Here is a 22037-nt window from a genome sequence, read left to right as displayed (position 1 = left end):
AGGAAACTGGAGCACTAGGAGGAAACCCACGCAGACACTGGGAGAATGTGCAAACTCCACACAGACAGTCGCCCGAGGCTGGAATTGAACCTGGGACCCTAACTGAGCCATTGTGCCGTTGATCATTGCATGTTACTTGTGTGGCATACATGTTACTTAGAATTTGTCAGCCCAAGCCTGGATATTGTCCAGGTCTTCCTCCATTTGGACAAGTACTGCTTCATTATCTGAAGAATTGTGAATGGTGCTGGACATTGTGCAGTCATCAGCGAACATCTCTATTCCTGACTTTATTGTGCTAGGAGGATCATTGATGGTTTTAAGATAGTTGGGCCTAGGACTCTACCTTGAGGAACTTTGAGCATCAGTCATTTAGATTCAGAAAAATATCAATTTAACATTAAAGATTTGCATGCTATGATTTATAATAGAGGATCTCAGCCATTCTGTCCTTGTCATATGTATAAATTTTAAGTGTTGCTACCAAGGTGAAACTTTGAAGGGATTTTCAAGGACCAAATTGTTTAGTTTTTGCAATTTTCAGTTCCTTTGCAGTTGATAGATTTAAAAAAAAATTAATTGTGCAAATAATTGCACCTAACAATGTGAAGCATAACATTTCTCTAATTAATTAACTGTTTTAAGTAAAGATGGTTTCGTGCTGTTTGGGGGTTACTGATGGGCTTAAAAAGAACTGGAAGTAGGGAATGACTACAAGCTTCATGCAGCCTTGTTTCATGTCCATTTACTAATTATGTGGAGCTTGAATCCAAGGCCTCAAATTGGAGATTCAAATGCTTATCAAAGCAAGAAAAGTTCATGAAGTATCTCTGGTCTGGCAGTATCTGTGACGAGTGAAACAGTTTACGTTCTGTGTCCCATATGGCTTATCAGAGCTGAAAGGTGTTGGAATTTTATTTTAATATACTTTTGATTGAGACAGAGGTCCAGTGTAAAAGATGAAAGGGTTGTTAATGGTGAAGAAAGAAAAAATGAGATGAGAAATGAGGGGACTAGATCCTCTATGCTGAAAGCAAAGTAAATAAGTCACGGCTGTGAAGGAAGACAATGTAAGAAAAATGATGAACAGTCATAATGTGGTCAGTTTCCAAAATTATAAAATTCAATATTGAGACACCATGGGTGTAAAGTGCTTAAGTGGAAAATTAGGTATTGTTTCATGAGCTTGCATACTCATTGGAACATTGCTTTAGGCCCAGGACACCAATTTTACCATGAGTGTAAGATGAGGTAGGGTCATTCCGAAAGACAAAGCAGACATGTTACACAAGATGGTCACCTAGTCTGTATTGGGTCTTACCAGTGCAAAGGACACTGCATTGTAAGCAGCAAATGCAGTAGATTGGATTGAAAGAAGTGCAGGTGAAATGCTGTTTTATCTCGATGATGTGTTTGGGCCCTTAGACAGTGAGGAGGCAAATGTTACACTTACAATTGCATGGGAAGGTGACATGGGGGAGTGAGGAACTGTTAGGACCGCAGGAATGGACGGGAATGTCATCAAGAGGCTGGTCCTTGCAGAATGCTGACCAGCGAAGAGGAGGTGAAGAGGTGTTTAGCGGTGGTATCCCACTGGAGGTAGTGGAAATAATGGAGAATGATTGGAAGCAGTCTGATGGAAGGTGGATCGTAACAGATATGACAGTTGTGGAAACTGGGAAAATGGAATGGAAGCAGAATGTGTGGAGATGTAGTCAAGGTAACTCTGGGAATTGGTGGGTTGCAGTGGATATTTGTGGGCAGCCTATTAAATTAGGGAAGGGAAGAGTCTGAGAGATGTTCCTGGTGAAGGTAAGAGAAGGACGAAAATTGGAAGCAAAACTAATCAATTCTTCCAATGCTGGATCAGAATGGGAAGCAGCACTGAAGAAATTCTTCCCTTTTACACTTTAATTTACACCCATTTTACATCGCACCACCATTAACAATCTTTTGCCTTTTGCACTTTGCCTTTACCTCTACCAAAATTATTGTAAAGACATATCTTCAACATCTTTTCAATTCCGACGAAGAGTCCTGCTGGATTTGAACATTAACTCGGTTTCTCTTTCTACAGACGCTGCTGAACCTGCTGAGCTTCTCCAGTATAGTGTTTTGTTTCAGATTCCTATAGTATTTTGACTTTGGTCAGCAGATTCTTTGTGAATAATCATTCTCAAATTGCAGAGTCATATGCAGTTAGGATACTTCACATTTTTAGGATAAGTTTTCAGCATTTGAGATGATCTTTTCATTTTGCTAATACTGTTAGGGAAGGAAACACTCTTAATTTTACAAAAAAATTGCAGTAATGGGTTGTAATTTACCATTTATTTCACCCACAAACATAGTTATTTCCTTGTGAGTTTTTTCCTCTTGTTAATTGAGTTAAACATTTATTAGTTTTTTTTATAAAGTCCATTTTGTCTTTTTTTAATTAAAGGTGGAAGACACAATATTAAAGTCTGCTTTCCTTAAGTTTTCATTGATTTGTTCCACCTTTGTAGGTATTATGATATTGTTACATCAAAGGAGTTGAAATCTTTGCACAGTATCAGGTAAAAATTCCATTTGAAAAATCCAGGTGATCTTTGTGCGACTAGAGAAATAAAACTGTCTTTACTTAAAATGTTGGTCTTATTTCCAAAATATATAAACACAATGTAGATTGGGAATTTTTAAATATTAGATTGAGAACATGAAATTTGATAGTTGAGAATTTTAGTCTGCATTACTTTATATAGTAATATTTCAAAGGACGGATCTTGGGTTTTCATTATATTCCTTTGTTCAAGTACTTGTATCATATCTGTTACCAATTATGTGAAGTGTTGGAATACTTGTTGCCTTTTTTCTGAAATATTATCCCTGAATTTCCTGCATAGTATCAATGACTACATTTTAGAAGTACCTTATTGGCTGTAAAATGCTTTGAGACATCCTGAGATTGTGCAAAGTGCAATATAAATTACTGGATTTTCTTCTCATGCGCATTGTGAAAGATAGCCAAGGTTTGAAGCATTTGAATAATTTTAGTATAAGAACTTGGAGCCCGTGTAACTTGCCTAAAAGTACGGGGTTTCTGGCCAAGTCTTAGGGACATGGGAAAAGGAGTGGACCATTCAGTCAGTCATCTCAATGTAATTTTCCTATGCTATTTCTTTTTCCCTTCATGGTACTAGTCTCCACAAAACTATCAAGTTCAGTCTTCAACCTGCTCGATGATTGAGATTTCACATCCTATTTTGGTAGAGAATTCCAATGATGCACTATCCTCCAAGTGAATTCTTCCTGCTCTCAATTTTAAATGGGCTGACCCAAATACTGAGATTAATGCCCCTGGTTTCAGAGTCACTAACCAGGGCAAGCATTTGACTTTTTCCATCCTGTAAAGATTTTGTAAGTTTCAATGAGACTTAGTAGTTTGTAATATTGTGTTACAATGAATCATATTACCATTATTTTTTTCTGAAATTGCAATAATGCATCTTAATGTTTTTATCCAGCAATAATAAAGTTAACACAACAGAAGACAATCTTGAGCCAACAGCTTATTATAAAGTCAGAGTCTGGCAAATCTACGGTTTCCTGTCACAAAAGATAACTTTACAGCTGGACAGATTAGTTCTGTGTATCAGTTCAAAACAGCATTCCATGAGACATATTTAGCAAGCCTTTTTTTAAACTATTTGCAATACACCAGAAAGGTTGCCACCTTTGGAAGAAAAGTGTTAACCTTTGAATATTTTCTTTTGTTGGAAGGAGATATCATAACGAAAAAAAAATACATTTACTGTGGAAATTTGACTATTTTTGAATGAAGATTATTATAGTCCCAAAGAACCTGACAGCAGAAGTGCTGTTACACAGTAAAACGAGTAGAAAGTGAGAATTTTTAACCTAAAATGGCATTCTTACCTTTTCCCATTTTCCCTGTGACCCTTTTCCTCTTCCAAACAGTTAATGTTTTCTTGACTGTGAGGATGTAAATGGTAGGACTTAGAATTTGGCATCTACAAAATAGATTCATGAAGATATTCAGTGTAATTCTGTTAATTGCTGTGAACAACCGTTGTCCATTTGTCTAGTGTATGTACAAACTGGATCAGATTCCTACGATGTACATGCCTAAAGTTTGAAGGATGCCTAATTTCGTTTACCTGCTCCAAGCAATCCAAAATATTTATTAGTTTTATTTGAAGCCAATCAGTATGTAATTGCAATCTAGTTAAAGATGATAACTTCTTCTTGACAGCTATCAAAAGTAAGGGAAGGTGCAGTTTGATTGACCAGAAGCTGAATTGGTCTAGCCATATAAATACTATGGCTACAACGGAAGGTCAGAGGCTAGGAAGACTGCAGAGAGTAAACCACCTCCTAATTCCCCAAAGCCTATCCGTCTGCAGGGCAACGTCAGGAGTGCAATGGAATACTACCCACTTGCAGCTCCAACAACACTGAAGCAGCTTCACATCATTCAAGACAAAGAAACTTGTTTGATAGGCATCATTTCCACAAACTTCACTCCTTCCAGTTTTGAAGCATAGTAGTGGCTGTGTGTATCATCTACAAGATACACTGCAGAAAGTCACCAAGTTCCTTAGATAATGTTTTGTATTGATGAGCAGCAGATGCAGGACAGTATCATCTGCATTTTCTCCTTCAAGCTACTCATTGTCTTGATTTGGAAAGATATTTCCATTCCTTCTGGTCAAAATCCTGGAACTCTGTTTAGTGGAGTTGTGGGTATATCTATACCAAATGGATTGCAGTGGTTCAAGAAGGCAGCCACCATTCCTTGAAGGAATTTAAAAAAAAAAAGTCTTGAATGTTGCAATATCAAACTTGTCCAAAAATGTGCAGGTTAGGTGAATTGGCCATGCTAAATTGCCCGTAGTGTTAGGTGAAGGGATAAACGTAGGGGAATGGGTCTGGGTGGGTTGCTCTTCGGCGGGTTGGTGTGGACTTGTTGGGCCGAAGGGCCTGTTTCCACACTGTAAGTAATCTCATCTGATCAAACTTAGCACCATGAATATCAATCTAAATTTGAGGATTGAGTACACCCTTGGGCAGGGATTCCTCAACAATTTGAGTATCGTTAATTCCGTGCATAATAGATTTCAAGTTTTTTTTTTGCAGTATCGTAGATGTAGTTGAAAACTTTGATAGTATAGCAAAGTTATGTTTAAAGTTGAGTAATAATTTACTATACTATAGCTTAGCAAAGTTAGGTTTGCAGCTTGATCTTTCCAGTTTTCTGTCTGTCTAAATTTCTCTTGCAGTTTTCAAAGAGTGGCCGTTATCTTCGATCTTTAGACATTATAATTGTTAAATTCCAAAAAGTCTGTGAAGGACTGTACTGGAGCCAGTCATCACTTAGTCTTGTGCTTCTTTACTCAGTTAAACAGTACAGCATATACCCCCTAACTAAACCCCATGTTGGTTTCTATAAATGATCCTTTACACAATTAACAATAATCTTGCCTCAAATTGGTTAATTTCAAATACATTTCCCTGAAATAAAGGCAACCTACCATGGATGTTGGAGATCTAAAACAAAAACATAAAATGCTGGAGAACTCTGGAGGTCCAGCAGCATCTGTGGAGAGAGAAACAAAGTTAGCGTTTCAGAATTGTTCTGAAGATGATTCATTCTGGACTTGAATTGTTAAATTTGGTTCTCTGTCCTCAAATGTTGCTGGGCCTGCTCAGTTTCCTCAGCACTTTGTTTCTGATAGATTGCCTGTACTGTTTTACATATGTTTGCATGATATACTCAGAGATATGAGATACTAAAGACAATGATAAAACCTCACCTGCATACTTCTGTCGTGTTAAATACTTTGATGACAAATGTTTCACAGACCCCCATTCTCTAAATCTTTGCTGTAGTAGCTGCAGAAGGTCTGGAGAGCTAACATAAGAATCTGGGGTTACAATGGATAGTCTATCTTTTGATCTCCCATCACCTTTCAGCTTTCATAGTGTCATTCCTCAGCCTAAATTCCCTGGTGTAAAAATGGGTATAGCCTGTTTGAGTGTGCATAACCAACAGTGCCAGAAACAGACATCTGAAAACTTGTTGCGAAATTGGACTTCCAGCCATACTTTTTGATTTGGGTGAAAATCCTTGGTATTTTCTAATCAACCTATTTGGAGATTTTATGACAAGTGGGTCTTGAAACCAGGCCTCCTGCCTCAGAGGCAGGGATAGAGCCCTCTGGACTTGTGGTGTTTTTGCAGTTGCCTTTGATTGCCAATTCAATTTTTGGGTCTTAGAAATGGTAGACCTAGCGTAAATTCTGGAAAGAGGGGAAGACTTCTCCTAGTTCATCATCAACCTGAAATAAATTGTACTTGCCTTTTAGAATAGAAATGATAGCATAAGCTTGAAGTTTTACTCTGCGTTTGCATGCATATTCCCACTACAAATATCAACATTTTCATGTCTTTTGTACATTCTTGTGGCACATACTATGTTTTGTGAGCTATATGGGTGTGCCTGCTTTACACTAAAAATCTTAATATCTTTGTAGGTTGCCTTTGTATCTTGCACTTCGTGATTGTTCTCTTTGGTGAATTATGTTGGCACAGAATTCTGTTTATGCTGTCTCATCAATTTTGGCTCACTTGCTTGGATGGGAATGCTGCCTGAAATATCTATAAAGCCCATTTTATAAGAATTTGTTGCTTTGTGTGAACAAAGTAGCTCTTTAAAGATCTCGTGTTTCCTAATGAAACTTGGCAAATTCAAAGCAATTACTGGCTGTATCAGTTTTTGCTTTCCTGCCATAAAATGAGGCAAAGCTTAAAAGAGGAACCAAATAACTCTAATGGAACCACATCACAATACCTTGCTATTCATTAGATGTTAAGTCAGGGCTCTCAGAACTTTTATTGTATGTCATGCAGTGAGTGATTTCAGGCATTTTGAGTTACTGATGGATATTCAGGCTCTATCCAATTGTAGTTCTTTTTTGATGTCTTACATGTCAGCCTTCAGAGCTGTGCATTGAGCATTGTGATCAATATCTATAGAGACACTGTATTGGCCAACTTTCAGTCTCCTCACTTATTTGCTGAAAGCATTTAGGTTGTGACTTTAAACCCAAATGTAGTTGCAAAACAGTATTGAACTAGTAATCCTAATGCCTGGACTAAATATCCAGAGGCACTAGTTCAAATCCTGCCATGGCAGCTGAAGAGTTTGCATTCAATTGTTTAATTAAATCTGGAAATGAAAGCAAGTATTAATGATAGCTGTGAAGCTACCATATTGCAAAATAAAAGTCCATTTGGTAATTGATATCCTCCAAAGGAGGAATTTTGTTTAATTTTCTTCCAGTTTGACTTCTAGGTGACTCCATGCTAACAGCAATGTGGTTAGTTCATGTTCAGCTGCCTCCGAAATGGCCTGGTAAGCCACTCTGCTTTTTCGAAAGCACTGCAGCAAAACATAAGACTAAAGCCAGAATGATCCCTACATCTATCTGGGAATTGGTTACTGATATAACAAAAGTTTATGCTGCCCAGTCAGGCTTAAATTCTCTTTGCTAATATCTGGGAACTTATGCTAAAGTTGTGAAAACCAATTCTCAGACTGGGTTAAAAATCTGAATTAGTTGCATTTGCATTTCATAATTTGTGGCCAGACACCTCCTTTTGACATCGCTGGGTATTACCTGTCTTACCGGTAGGATACTTCAACCAGAGGTGACATACGGTTAGGAAAATGTGGACATAGAAGGTATCACCATTGATTGGACCCTATGAAGTTTCATCAATCCACTACACACTGCAGCAGAGAGGAACTATGCAGAGCAGAGGAAAATCATCTCTACAGTGTATTCAAAAGAATGAGTACCCAATGAGCACAGTCTGCCAATTTCTCAGCAACAAACCCCAACAAGCAGGTAAAACATGTCCAGAAATTCTAGCCACTCTCCCCTACATCAAAGACACCTCGGAAATGACTGCCAGACGACTGAGACCTCTTGGCATCACGGTAGCCCACAACACACTAAAACAGCAGCTAATGAACTTGAAAGACCCGGTACAGACAACAAGCAAAACTAATGTCATTTACAAAATACCTTGCAAGAACTGTAACAAATATTACATTGGACAAACAGGCATAAAACTAGCCACAAGGATACATTAACATCAACTAGCCACAAAAAAACACGACCCACTCTCATTAGTATCCTTAAATAGGGGAAAAAAAAAGGGAAGGACATCCCTTTGACTGGGACAATACATCCATCCTAGGACAAGCCAAACAGAAGCAGGAGAATTCCCAGAAGCATGACATTCCAACCAGAGCTCTATCAACAAACACATTGATTTGGACCCCATTTACCACCCCCTGAGAAAATGAACAGGGAATGACAACATCAACTCCAGGAAACCTAAATGCATGCATAGAAAGTAGGCCAAATTGCCAGTGCTTCGCTCGGAGGCTCACTGAAGATGTTGCCTAGTGTGTTGATGAAATGTCTGCAAATGAACCTTCCAGCTCAGTGAGCAAACCTACATCCAGAATAAACGTATCTGTCTGTGAAGACAGTGAGTGCACAGTCCTAGTAACACTGCAAAGTCCAAGTGTTACAGCCTCAGCTTCAATCATGGCATGTGGTGCTAGCACCATGCTAAATGGGAATAGATTCAGCAAATGTTTAGCAGCTGTCAAAGTGGCCATTTGTATAGCCATCTTTGGTAGTTGAATTATTTTTCAACCCATTTAGTGTCCTCATGTTATGGCATTTTCCTCTTTCTGCCATTACTATCATACCACTGAGCTAATCTTGGTTTAAATGAGTTTAGATTAGAGTGGTGCTGGAAAAGCACATCAGGTCAGGCAGTATCTGCAGAGCAGGAAAATAAATGTTGGGGGAGGTGGGGGGGGAAATGAAACTGGTGAAGTCCACATTGATGCCCTGGGGTTGAAGTGTTTTGAGGCGGAAGATGAGGCGTTCTTCCTCCAGGCGTCAGGTGGTGAGGGAGCGGCAGTGGAGGAGGCCCAGGACCTGCATGTCCTCGTCAGAGTGGGAGGGGGAGTTGAAATGTTGGGTCACAGGATGATGGGGTTGATTGGCTCAGGTGTCCCGGAGATATTCCCCAAAGCACTCTGTGAGGAGGCGTCCAGTCTCTCAAATGTAGAGGAAACCGCATCAGGAGCAATGGATACAATAAGTGACATTGGCGGATGTACAGGTGAAACTTTGGATGTGGAAGGCTCCTTTGGGGCCTTGGATGGAGGTGAGGGAGGTGGTGTGGGCACAGGTTTTGCAATTCCTGCGGTGGCAGGGGAGGGTGGGCTTTGGGGAGGGCATGGACCTGACCAGGTAGTCACGGAGGGAGCGGTATTTGCAGAAAGGGGTGGGGAGGAAAATATATCTCTGGTAGTGGCAAGTGCAAGTATGGTAGAGGCAATGCCTAGATTACCTTTTCAAAATTAAGGTGCAAACCTGGTGATGTTACAGCAGAAATAGGTCAGAGTTCTGCAGAATTGCCATTTCCAGTTATGAATTGTGGAAGATAATTAAACAATTAGATCAGGAGGTTCCATGAACATATCCATCCTTCATGCTGAGAGTAAGAAATGGGAGCAACATTAGGTCATTTATCTCCCCTTGACTGTTTCATTTAATAAGACTGTGGCTCATCCTGGAGCTCATCTCCACTTTCCCATCTGATCCCCACCTCACTTTGCTCCCTTGATGCTGTTGTGTTATAGCTCATTTGGGAATGCAAGTTAGTGTGGCATTGTGCATTTTTTAACATGGATGTAGAGGCTCTATCATTTGGCCGATCAGTAATCACTGTCAGTTCTAGCTTTTGGGATTGCCATGATTTGGAGGTGCTGGCGTTGGATTGGGGTAGGCAAAGTTGGACTCGACCCTGTATGTTGTGTGATTTTTAACTTCTGGGATTGGTGTGTATTGGAAGAATTTGCATGTTGATCAACCTATTTAAGATACAGGCATACTTTTCTCAGGCATCAAGTCCTGGGATGAGGTTCTTCAGTTCAACCCACAATGCCACAAGAACTCCTTACTTCCCCTAGAAGGCAAATATTTGTTGATGTCAGCCTTGAATGTATACCATTCTTTTAAAATATTTCCAGCCCTTTGTGTGAAGGATTTTTTTCTCATCTCAGATAAAAATGTTGGTCTCCTTATCCTGAGGTTATGCTCCCTGATTCTAAACATGGTAACGAGAGGAAATGGCTCTCAACATCTCATTAATTCTGGTGAGCAAAATCAGGGTCTTACAAGTTTCCATTTTTCTAAATTGTAGGGAGTAAAGAAACATCCTATTTAATCTCCATTTAAAAAATGTCTTCATTTTTGGGCCATTCACCACACACTCAGTAGCCCTCTAGTAAATTCTGGGGTGAGGGGAAGACTTCCTTCTCCCACATTCCAGAAATCAATCCAGTGAAACTGCATTCAACTTCCCCCTCACTTGTATGGCAATTGGAAGTATACACAGTACTCCTGCTGTGGTACCATCAAAAACCTGTACAGTTGCAGCAACATTTTATTACTTTTATTTTAAACCCTTCCTTTCAGTTTAAAAAGAAAATTGATCTGTTCAGTCATGCCAGGGCAGGGGGCCTTAAACCTGGATCTTCTGGTCTAGAGGTAGGAACATTCTCTGCACAGACAAAGCACATTTATCTTTTGACTGTGTTTCTCGTACCAGGGCATTCAATATTCAATAGTTTATATTTAAAAACAAAAACTTTCTTTTCTACCAATCTAAAGTGAATTGCTTCACAGTTCCCCAGAATGTGGTGGATTCTTAACTGCCCCTGAGCAATTAAGGAGGGTCAGTAAATGAGCATTTAGCCTCTGACATGCAAATCCCTTGAACATTTTGGACTGCCCTTGATGATATAAATGTGACATTTGACTGAAAGTGGCATCAAAATGTCCCAATGAAATTGAAAGTAAATGGAAACTGAGTTGGAGGAACTCCCATTAAGTCATGTCCTACCAGCAAAAAGGAAGATGCTTGCAGTGATTGGAACCCAAATGTCGAAGCCCAGGGTGTTTCCCAAAACAGTTTTCAGCTGCATCGCTAACGATTTTTCCAGTCATCACAAAGTAATCAATTGAGATGTATACTGATGGATGTACTAGCTTAGTCTACTGGGAACTCCAAGTAATGTAGCAGCCTGTGCCCATATGCCCTTGAATAGCATTCGGATTTGGGCTGATAGATGGTACATAGCATTTGTATCGCACAAGTGCCAGACTATGTGTGTGGGAACAAGAGGTTATCCAATCATCTTCTCTTGATTTCATCAGCATTACCATAATTGAATCTCTCACCATCAACGTGATGATGTTAGTGTTGACCGTAATCATAGAACAGGAATCCCTACAGTGTGGAAGCCGGCCTTTTGGCCCATTGAGTCATTATTGATCCCTCCTGAAGAGTATCTCAACCGTCTACCTATCCTGTAATCCTGCATTTCCCATTTCTAATCCACCTATCCTACACATAACTGGATAGTATGGGCAATTTAGCATGGCCAATCCACTTAACCTGTCCGTTTGGATAGAAATTTAACTTGACTGACTATGGTTACAAGAGAAGATGAAGGCTGGGAATACACTCTCAAGTAATTAACCTCTTTATTATGAAAGCCTTTCTACCATCTGCAAAGCATAAGTCAGCGGTATACTAAAATATTCTCGATTTGCACCCGTATGGGCCCCAGCTATGCCTGTCTCTTTGGCTACGTAGAACAGTCCATCTTCCGTAATTACACCGGCGCCACTCCCCACCTCTTCCTCTGCTACATTGCTGACTGCATTGGCGCCACCTCGTGCTCCCGTGAGGAGGTTGAGCAATTCATCAACTTCAACACATTCCACCCTGACCTTAAATTTACCTGGACCATCTCTGACACCTCCCTCCCCTTCCTAGACCCCTCCATCTCCATTAATGATGACTGATTTGACACCGACATTTTTTACAAACCCACCGACTCCCACAGCTACCTAGATTACACTTACCTCCTGCAAAAATGCCATCCCGTATTCCCAATTCCTCTGCCGGATCTGCTCCCAGGAGGACCAGTTCCACCACAGAACACACCAGATGGCCTCCTTCTTTAGAGATTGCAATTTCCCTTTCCACGTGGTTAAAGATGCCCTCCAACGCGTCTCGTCCACATCCCGCACCTCCGCCCTCAGACCCCACCCCTCCAACTGTAACAAGGACAGAACCCCCCTGGTGCTCACCTTCCACCCTACCAACCTTCGCATAAACCAAATCATCTGCCGACATTTTTGCCACCTCCAAACAGACCCCACCACTCGGGATATATTTCCCTCCCCACCCCTTTCCGCCTTCTGCAAAGACGGTTCCATCCGTGACTACCTGGTCAGGTCCACGCCCCCCAATATCCCACCCTCCCGTCCTGGCAGCTTCCCCTGCCACCACAGGAATTGCAAAACCTGTGCCCACTCCACCTCCCTCGCCTCCATCCAAGGCCCTAAAGGAGCCTTCCCCATCCATCAAAGTTTTACCTATACATCCATTGTATCCGTTGCTCTCGATGCGGTCTCCTTTACGTTGGGGAGACTGGACGCCTCCTAGCAGAGCGCTTTAGGGAACATCTCTGGGACACCCGCACCAATCAACCACACTGCCCTGTGGCCCAACATTTCAATTCCCCCTTCCACTCTGCCGAGGACATGGAGGTCCTGGGCCTCCTTCACCGGCGCTCCCTCACCACCTGACGCCTGGAGAAAAAAGGCCTCATCTTCCGCCTCAGAACACTTCAACTTCAGGGCATCAATGTGGACTTCACCAGTTTCCTCATTTCCCCTTCCCCCACCTCACCCCAATTCCAAACTTCCAGCTCAGCACTGTCCCCATGACTTGTCCGAAATGTCGATTTTCCGGCTCCTCGGATGCTGCCTGAATTGCTGTGCTTTTCCAGCATCACTAATGCAGAATGCTTTCACCAAACTATCATTGTTCAAGAAAGGTAGCTTGAGTATCATCTTTTCAAAAGCATTTAGGAACCGAGAATGAGATGCCCACATCTCATGAATGAAATTTTAAAAATCGTAATTACCTTAACATTGGCTGATTCGTTTTTAATGGCTTCAGACATAATTAATAAGAGACAGGTACAAAAATAAGGCCTGCTAGAAAGGTAGAGGAATGATGTGTTAAAATATATTGGGAGGGCTGTGAAAGAACAATGTTTAACTGCTGGTTTAGGTTTCAAGCTTATTCTAGAAGTAAAACATTTGAGACTGGTGAATTATAAAGTGATTGCCTGAATGTGTGCTTTTGAAACTGAGTATTGTAGAATCTATTAAAATGTGAGTAATTATTTTGTTAATTTGATTACTAATAATATTTCTCTATTGTTGATACTCTCGAGCACTGTGTGAAACATTAAATGCCATGATGAGGTCATGTGGGTCACTTGGGTCTAAGACAAGCTCAACTTTCTACTTTCCTTTAACCATGGAGTGTAGGTGATGATTATGTTTGCGTGATGAGTATGTTTGCATGATGGTGATGGTTTCTCTTGAGCCAGAAAAAAGCTGATTATTAATCTGCAATCAGTAAATGAACAGTATCAAGTTAAACTTGAACATCAAACACTTGAATTGATATCCTTCGGTCACAAAAATATGTTTATGTGCAGAATTATGAGGATGTTCTTCAATGTTTAATATGTGAACAAAGTATTTAGAAAATGGGAAATGCATTTAAATTCCATACTGTTATATAATTGTGTAATATTGAGAATTTCCGTTCATTCACGAGTCTGTATTTCAGCTCAATAATCTATTAATAAACCCAAAGCTGGTTGGGGAGGTTGAAGCCAAGGTTCATAAACACTATTTTTGCAGACATATTTAATTGATTTCTCCCATCTTGTCCACCTGTCAGTGTTAGAGGTACTGCTTGTATGTGCTTAAATAATTGCAGCAATTGAAGCTCTGCATTAATGTAATTCTAATTGTTTTGGTATCCCTGATTTCCTTGTCCTTTCCATCGATGGCTGTACTATCAGTTATCCATCCCAAGCTCTTGAAATCTCCCTATAAACCTTGACATTTCTCCCTTCTCTTTTAAGACGCTTCTTAAAATGTATCTCATTAATCAAACTTGTAGGTACTTTTTTGTTTGCTCCTTTTGGGCCCTTGTCCATTGTTTTCTGTTGTTCCCAGGAAATATATTAGAGTCGATAGATTAGATTCCCTACAGTGTGGAAACAGGCCCTTCGGCCCAACCAGTTCGCACTGACCCTCCGAAGAGTAACCCACCCAGACCCGTTTCTCTCTGATTAATGTACCTAGCACTATGCGCAATTTAGCATGGCCAGTTCGCCTGACCTGCACATCTTTGGACTGTGGAAGGAAACCGGAGCACCCGGAGGAAACCCATGCAAACACGGGGAGAATGTGCAAACTCCACACAGTCAGTCGTCCAAGGCTGGAATCGAACCTGGGACCCTGTAGCTGTGAGGCAGCAGTGCTAACCACTGAGCCACCGTGCTGCCAATAGCTTCCAAAATTTTGAATTTTTTTGTTTCTGCGACGTGAAAGTTATTGCTTATTCCTAGTTGCCCAGAGCAGTTGAGAGCTTAAAAATGTGTAGCTGGAAAAGCGCAGTAGGTCAGGCAGCATCAAAGGAACAGGAGAATTGACGTTTCGGGCATAAGCTTATGCCCGAAACGTCAATTCTCCTGTTCCTTTGATGCTGCCTGACCTGCTGCGCTCTTCCAGCAACACATTTTTAAGCTCTGATCTCCAGAATCTGCAGTCCTCACTTTCTCCTTAGAGCAGTTGAGAGTCAACTATCTTAGAGTCACATATAGGCCAGAGCAATGAATGATGGCAGATTTCCTTCTCTGAAGTGCAGTCATGAATCAGGTGGATTATAATGACAATTGATAGTGATTATGTGGTTGCCATTGGATCAGCTTTCTATTCCATATTTTTATAGAATTTAAGTTTTACCATCAGTTATAGTGGAATTTGAACCTCCCAGTCTAAGTTACTGACATTTACCATTATGTCATCACCTGTCTTCCTCCTCCCTTACACTGCAACCCCCAATTCACCCACAATTAAGGGTGCACTGCAAAGACCGTTCATAAACTATATGCAGAGTTAGCATGAATTATTTACTGAGTTAATTCATTTGAGGGAGCTGAATTAATTTCTATGAAGATGCACTGTCATATGAACAGGTGGGTAAGTGAAGCTCAGTCTATGAAAAGATCAGCCACGATCTTATTGAATGGTGGAGGTTCTCAAGGGGCCAGATGGCCACCACCTGCTCCTATTTATTATATTTGTTTAAGAACATAATTTTTTTCACTTTTAGCCACCATAACCTTAGTGCAGCTACAGGTATTATCTTGCTCTTTATCTTTTTTTCAGCTGCCTTCAGTATATGCCTCGTTGTTATCCACCCATTTAATTGTTGCTCTTCCTTTTCTGTTTTCCCTTTCAATTTCTCTTTCAATTGTTGCCAGGGCAAAACTGTCTGCTCTTCATTTTCATTGTACATATTTGGCTATCGTTCCCTCTCCTTAACTGTATTTCGCAATCCTTTTGATTTTGCAATTTTATTCTTATTAGCTACTTATTTTTGTTCTGTCTGTCCAGCTGAGTTTGTACCTGCTCTGTCATATGTCCATTACAAAGATTGTTGTCGACTTCTCATCCTCTTAAGAATTTTAAAAAGTAAAACAGATTTACTTTGGGGATTTGAAAATTATGTATAATAAGATGTGTCAGGACAGCCTCTGTGATTCTTCTGAGATAATGTGAAAGTGTTCTTCAGTTTCCAAATTGTGACTCTCCAGGTTAACTGTTCTGTAACTTCCAATAGTTAATCCTGCTTTCTACTTGAATTCATTTCGTCAGTCATAATAGTGAGGTATGATCGTAGATTTGATTTTAATGTTTGTTCTTTACCTTTGTCCCTCTAGCCTTCAATTCTGTTCTAAATCAGTTAGTTATTTGGCTCAAACTGGAGTCTTTGAGATACTAGAAACGCAACGTACTGTAAATATTTGGCTGGCCATCTATAAATCTGCTTGTGATGGTGTTAAAACCGATTTCCTGAAGTTTAATCTAACCTGAGAACTTGCATGTACTTGCAATCTTGTGTACTTAAGCTTCAAATGAGCACCATTCACCACCTCTGAATTGGCACTGTTATGGACCAGGTCCCACCCCTCAAAACATTTTTAAGCAGGTAGTTCAGGCCGTAAGTTTGCTACTTGTTTTAGGTAAGTGTATAGGTGAATATTCCTAGAGTGAATTAGCTGATCCGATTGCCAAGTTTTAAACAAACAGAATTTATTTATAATATCACAGAATGAAACATAAAGAACAGAAAATAGAATACTGGACAACTTAACCTATGCATAAAACCCAATAGATTATCTTGACTGACTGATGCTGTACCGAAAATACTTGCAACAGTCCCAATAAACATCCCTTAGCACAGTAAAAATAAAACCAACCAGGGCTTACAGGCTTGGTGTTGAAGAGAGTGTACCCGGCTGAACTTGCCCCAGCAGCCTGCCTTCACACACTGCAGCTGAACTGAATCAAAAACTAATCTAAACAAAGGCTAGCTGGCACTCCCCCTTGATTATACTGGTATTTTTTAAAGATATGAAAATCATGGGCTGGCGGCATTATCTGTTAGGGGTAAACAAAAAGGTTCCTAATAAACCTTTCAAACCCAGCCTAATTGAAACTTGACCAATTATCTCCCCTCCCCCAGGGAGAAAAGCTCAAGGGCATAGTAACCTTGCAAAAAGGCCAATGTTGTGACTGTACTGCTTGTTCATAATTTTTCTTAAAATTAAATGTTTTAAGGAAGGAAAGAAAAGCTAAGGTATCAGCCATGTAGGACAGTTTTTTGTTTCCTGATGGTTAACTATGGACTAAAATTGATAGCTATGTTGGACTAGCTGAGAACATTTGGGAATATGGGTGGAGGAATGGAAAACTGAGAAAAGAATACTCAAAATATATATGTAATTAAATTTAGTTAGATCATTAACCTGGATGTAGGATTATTGATGATGCCTGTCGCTGATAGATGATCATGCCCGTTCCCTGATAAGATACATTGAACACTCTCGTTGCAGTGCCAGGATTTTAATTGTTTAGAGACCATGTTATATGACTCCATCTTTGTGAAAACTGTTCCTTAACAAGAACAGAGATCTTTGTTATCAGTGGAAATCACTTGCCCATATAATTTCTGTATCAGCCTGTCAATGTCGTATGATGCCCTCTTTTTGAAGGGATTATGCAGAGATCAGGAATTTGTATGAACTAGGCAAGCTACAGTATCTTCTCAAAACATTTTGACTGAAGCATGCAGAGTCTAAACCAGAAGGTACAAGTTAAAATATTCAATTAAATGTAAAATCAAGTGCAGAGATTTAAATAGAGATAGAAAGATAAGTTTGGCAGATAAAGGAGATTTTTTTTCCCAAAGTCTGCAATAATAATTAAAATCTGAAGGTATAAATCTACACTTGTTTCAGTATGTTTTGCTTGGGTATGTAGTTGAGGCTTAGCACAGTGTTTAAAACAGTACCTATATTTAAATGGCAGTCTTTCTCATGTTTTGTGGGTATCTACAGGATATGTGCAGGTAGTTCTGGGATAATGCGCATTTCGGTGGCGCGATTTGACTATAATGTCGCTGAAGAATTAGGGATTGGTAGTTTTGAGAATCTTATTTCTTTGCAATAGCTTCATTCCAGCGGGGATCGGCTCGCGTTTCATTATGCGCATGTGCCGATGTCCACGCTGAAGTCTCTGCGCCATTCTGTGCATGTATCAATGCTGTGAGAGGTACTATACACTGAACAGATTTCTTACATTTTTGAAATGTGGTAAATTTATTTTTATTTCGTTAATAACTATGATTTCAACCTTCATTCAGGCTGTGTTGTACTTTGCTTTAGGCTTTTGGGTGATTTTTAAGTGACTGAGTGATGTTTTATGCTGGTCTGCCCCTACACCACACTTTTTCCATAGGCCCCATTGTTTATATTGACTGATTTTCTATTAAATGAGGTTTCACTGGAATGCAGCTAACAGGTTATAGGAGAACTACCTGTACGCCAATTTCACTATTTTATATTTGAGTGCTGAGCCTCTCACTCAAGTTAAACTTGTGGAGGAAAGGGGCAGATTGGACACTTAGTGATTTGTCTTTGTGCATGTGTGAACTGGAAGTTGCTGTTTCATTTCTTCTTTAGTGCTGATAGCCTTGTGATAATTCTTGCTGCAAAATCTATAGCCGTAATACATTTATTGCTAATAATGTATGTGGACAATATCGAATAAATGACCCAGTCTTCACACCAGAAGTGTTTCTATAGACAGTTGGGGATTTTCGGAAGTGGAATTTGGAAAGTGGTGACAAAAGGGCAAGACTAAATCTGGACAGGGTTTCTATTAGAAATAAAATTGCTGCGTTTACTTTGGGTAACCTTCAGATTATTACAATGGCGTAGAAATTAAAGTTTTAGTTTGCTATTGTAGTTTATCTTAAAAAAAACTTGGCTAGAAATTATGAAGTAAGTTTTATTAAAATTGCAAAATATGTTATTCATTTTGAGCATAAACTAATTTCTCTAACTTTTAGTTAAGTTGTTACAAGTGAACAGTTTTTATTTTGTTGTACTCAAATTTTGCTTTGAGCCTTCTGAACTAGCTCCTGACCTATTGGAAAGACTGCAGCACATTGTGTTTGTTGATTGCTCTCTGTGCGTTACAGTTTGTAATATCATTGATTACATGTTGTGCGACCTCTTGCTTTTCGAGGCCTTTCATATAAATCAGTCCGATTAGCTCTTACTCTTACAAAGGTTAAGTCTATCTGTAGTTTTGAATGTAGGAAACTTTGTTTGCCAAAGTCTTAATTACATGACGTAGTACAGTCAGGTTCCAACTGCCACACCTCTGTTAGCCGACATTTCACTCATTCATTTTAACCTTTGTTCCTTTTCTGTACAACTCATCCCAGTAACTCTCCTGTTATACGTTTCTTGGAGATTCTACCTTATAATTAATATGCATAGAAGTGGTTCAAAATAAGCACATGCAACTGTTATAACCACCAGAAGTTTCATTCTTTTCCCCTTGAAATCAGATACTTTTTTACAAAGCTGGTTCAATGGCTACACAGCTTGACTTTGTCTCCAGCAATTGTGGTAAGAATATGTTTTATTTCAAGTATTGAAAGATTTTCAACTGAGTATATGCTTGAATCTTTTGAGTTTGGGGGCCAGTGGAGATGAAAAATGGAAGAGGATGGAGAGTTTTCTTCTCATCAATTTTTTTTGTTAGGTTTTTGGGATTGATTGATTAATATAGCCTTGCTAGAATCAAGAAACCTTCACGTCCGTCCCTCTAAGTAAATTTATCTGTGAGGAGCTTGTTCGAATTAATGGCCCTGTGTACGCATTGTATGTAGATTTTTGTAAGCTCAATTGAAGCCTGCTAATGTTCGACAGGCCGCTAAAATGCATGTTTCTAATTTTAAAAATGCATACTATAGACTATGAAATTTGTTTATTTCATCTATTTGCTACTGTTGCCAAGTATAGAGGTGGCCTAAAGTCTAGCTTATTGCAACATTCTACAAAAGTAACAAAATTACTTAACTATATTCTTGTGGCACTTAAGAGAGTTAACCAGCAAAAATTCAGCTGTTGATACTTTGAGCAAAGTCTTGGTATTAAATTGTAATTTGGCAATAAAACATAATGCCCAATGGAGCAGAACTTTAATGTAATGAAAAATGCATTTCTGTGACAACTTGCTCTGTTTCATTGCTTTTGGAACTGTTTGTAAGTGGAGACTTTTATTTTGGTAATAGAGATAATGTTGGAGAATTGTACTAATTTATACTAATTGCTGCTCAGATGTTCAGACTATTACTGCAATACTACAAGTTCCTATCCAAAGACTTTTTCAAACATTATATTTTGAAAGTGCTGTTAAATTTATTGATTGTATCTAACTATGAGTTCATAATTCATCTGTTTGAAAAATACTTTCATTTCCATAAATAATACATGCATAGGATGTAATGTCGGCTACTTGTCAGATTATCCTAAGGCTTTTATGTATGTTAGAAATTGCTACATAAATTTAATTGAGCCTTCCTAGAAATATGTTGAAAACGAAGTCAGAATGACTGGATAAAGAAAACTTAGCAAAATTAGTTTCTCAAGAATAATAAACAGTGAACAAACTTGTAAAATAAAACAGCAGTTGCGGCCGTCCCTGTACACTTGAAAAGAAGGATGGGAATGAAAGGTACTAGAGGATTGTTCCAAGCAGTAAAGCTTGAAAGGTACAATTTCATTTTGTTTGGTTTATTGTTTTATATAGATTTGTTTTGATAAAGCCTCATGATTTTAGGTCAGGGAATATTCAGGCATGCAAATCTGTGATCCATGCGGATGTTTTCATTTCAGGATATACCAATTTTTAATTTTTGTCATATCCTTTTTAGGTCAAAATGTTATATGTATCAAGACACCGAAGATAATATTGGCATTATGGGGCCTGCAATACTGTCAGCTTATTGCCATGACTTACTGGAGTAGTGCTGAAAATTGAACCCCTCTATTCCTAGAGTCTGCACAAATGTGGAAAGATTTAGTTAAACTAACCAAAGTCCCCCATTTACTTCAACTAGAAACTTTGATGAAAAGAAAACACTAACGAGGCATTTCAGAAAATAACTGTTTATTACTAGTAAATCATCTTTTCATATTTCCTGAATGTAATTAGGTATTGTTAACTTATAACTTTAAGTTCAACCCTGCCCGTTTTCAAATTGTGCTCCTCACAGACAGAGGAGGAAAAGCAAGCTGTGCATACTAAGGGTGGACAAAGAAATAAGGAAAACCGTTTGATAGCATGAGTCTGAACCACTGGATTTGATGTTTCCTTTCGTTTCTTCCAATATGTTTTAGTGCTCTAGTGTTTACAATTTGTATACTGATGCTCTGTCTCATTCACTGTTTGAAATTTCATCCTTTCATTATCTTCAAATGCGTTTTATTCCTCCTTCAAAACAGGATTTCTGGAGAAAGATGAATGGAAGACCGATCCCTGTTACTGAAGACTTTCTAGTACCTCCATACATGAGACAGATTATGAATCACAGTGAGAGGTTTTTTTGATGTTTCTGTTTTGCTGGCTGGATGGCTGGCTCTGTGCTGCACTGGCCCCACACAAGCTATAGTCACCTGGTCAAGAGTCAATCAAAACATTGTATCCAAGAAATTTTCAGTTAGTTCAGCCCAATTTGGATATAGTCAGTACTTTGAATGTTGTGAATAGGTGAAGGGATATGATACAAACCATGACTCTTTGGAATCTACTGCCTACATACCTGGCACTCAAATTCATACACCACATCTTCGTGTGAGTGATGGTAGGGACATACCTTTGGCCTGACAGCAACATCTGTTAGTGGAAAACACCAATAGTGTTATACTGCATAATAGCAGCATGAAACAGTCCTAACCAGTTCTGGGATTGTCTGTCAGGTTCACAGTGTTGCACGCTTACATGTAATGGAAGCTATAGGGGCATGCTCTTACAGGGCCTGGGAAATGAATATTCAAGGCTACACGTGCTATCATAAGGACAGACTGACGGGCAGAGGGGGTGGGGTGGCCTTGTTGGTAAGGGAGGATATTCAGTCCCTTGCGCGGGGGGACCTAGAGTCAGGGGATGTAGAGTCAGTGTGGAGAGAGCTGCGAAATACTATGGGTAAAAAGACCCTCTTGGGAGTCATCTACAGGCCCCCAAACAGTAGTCGGATGTAAGTTGAATCAGGAGTTGAAATTGGCCTGTCGCAAAGATGTTACTACAATTGTTATGGGGGATTTTAACATGCAGGTAGACTGGGAGAATCAGGATGGTATTGGACCTCAAGAAAGAGACCTTGTGGAGTGCCTCAGAGATGGATTCTTACAGCAG

General features: G+C 39.5%; 1 protein-coding gene across 5 annotated transcripts in view; it reads left to right on the top strand.

Moving 5' to 3' along the window:
* The window catches only part of LOC122552779 (echinoderm microtubule-associated protein-like 4), a 299840-nt gene that overhangs the window by 61053 nt on the left and 216750 nt on the right, over positions 1-22037 (top strand). For 2 of the 5 annotated variants that reach the window (XM_043695707.1, XM_043695701.1), the window contains exons 1-2: positions 19009-19246; positions 21128-21215. The exons of 2 other annotated variants lie outside the window; for them this stretch is intronic. In XM_043695707.1, coding sequence (XP_043551642.1) covers positions 21143-21215 — 73 coding nt within the window. In that variant the 5' untranslated portion in view covers positions 19009-19246; positions 21128-21142. Of the gene's footprint in view, positions 1-19008; positions 19247-21127; positions 21216-22037 lie in introns of those variants that run through there. One more of the 5 variants, XM_043695705.1, reaches the window with a different exon arrangement.

The sequence above is a fragment of the Chiloscyllium plagiosum genome, chromosome 9 (assembly GCF_004010195.1).
Source record: "Chiloscyllium plagiosum isolate BGI_BamShark_2017 chromosome 9, ASM401019v2, whole genome shotgun sequence".
Taxonomy (NCBI): Eukaryota; Metazoa; Chordata; class Chondrichthyes; order Orectolobiformes; family Hemiscylliidae; genus Chiloscyllium; species Chiloscyllium plagiosum.
This window is presented reverse-complemented; position numbering and strand designations above follow the sequence as displayed.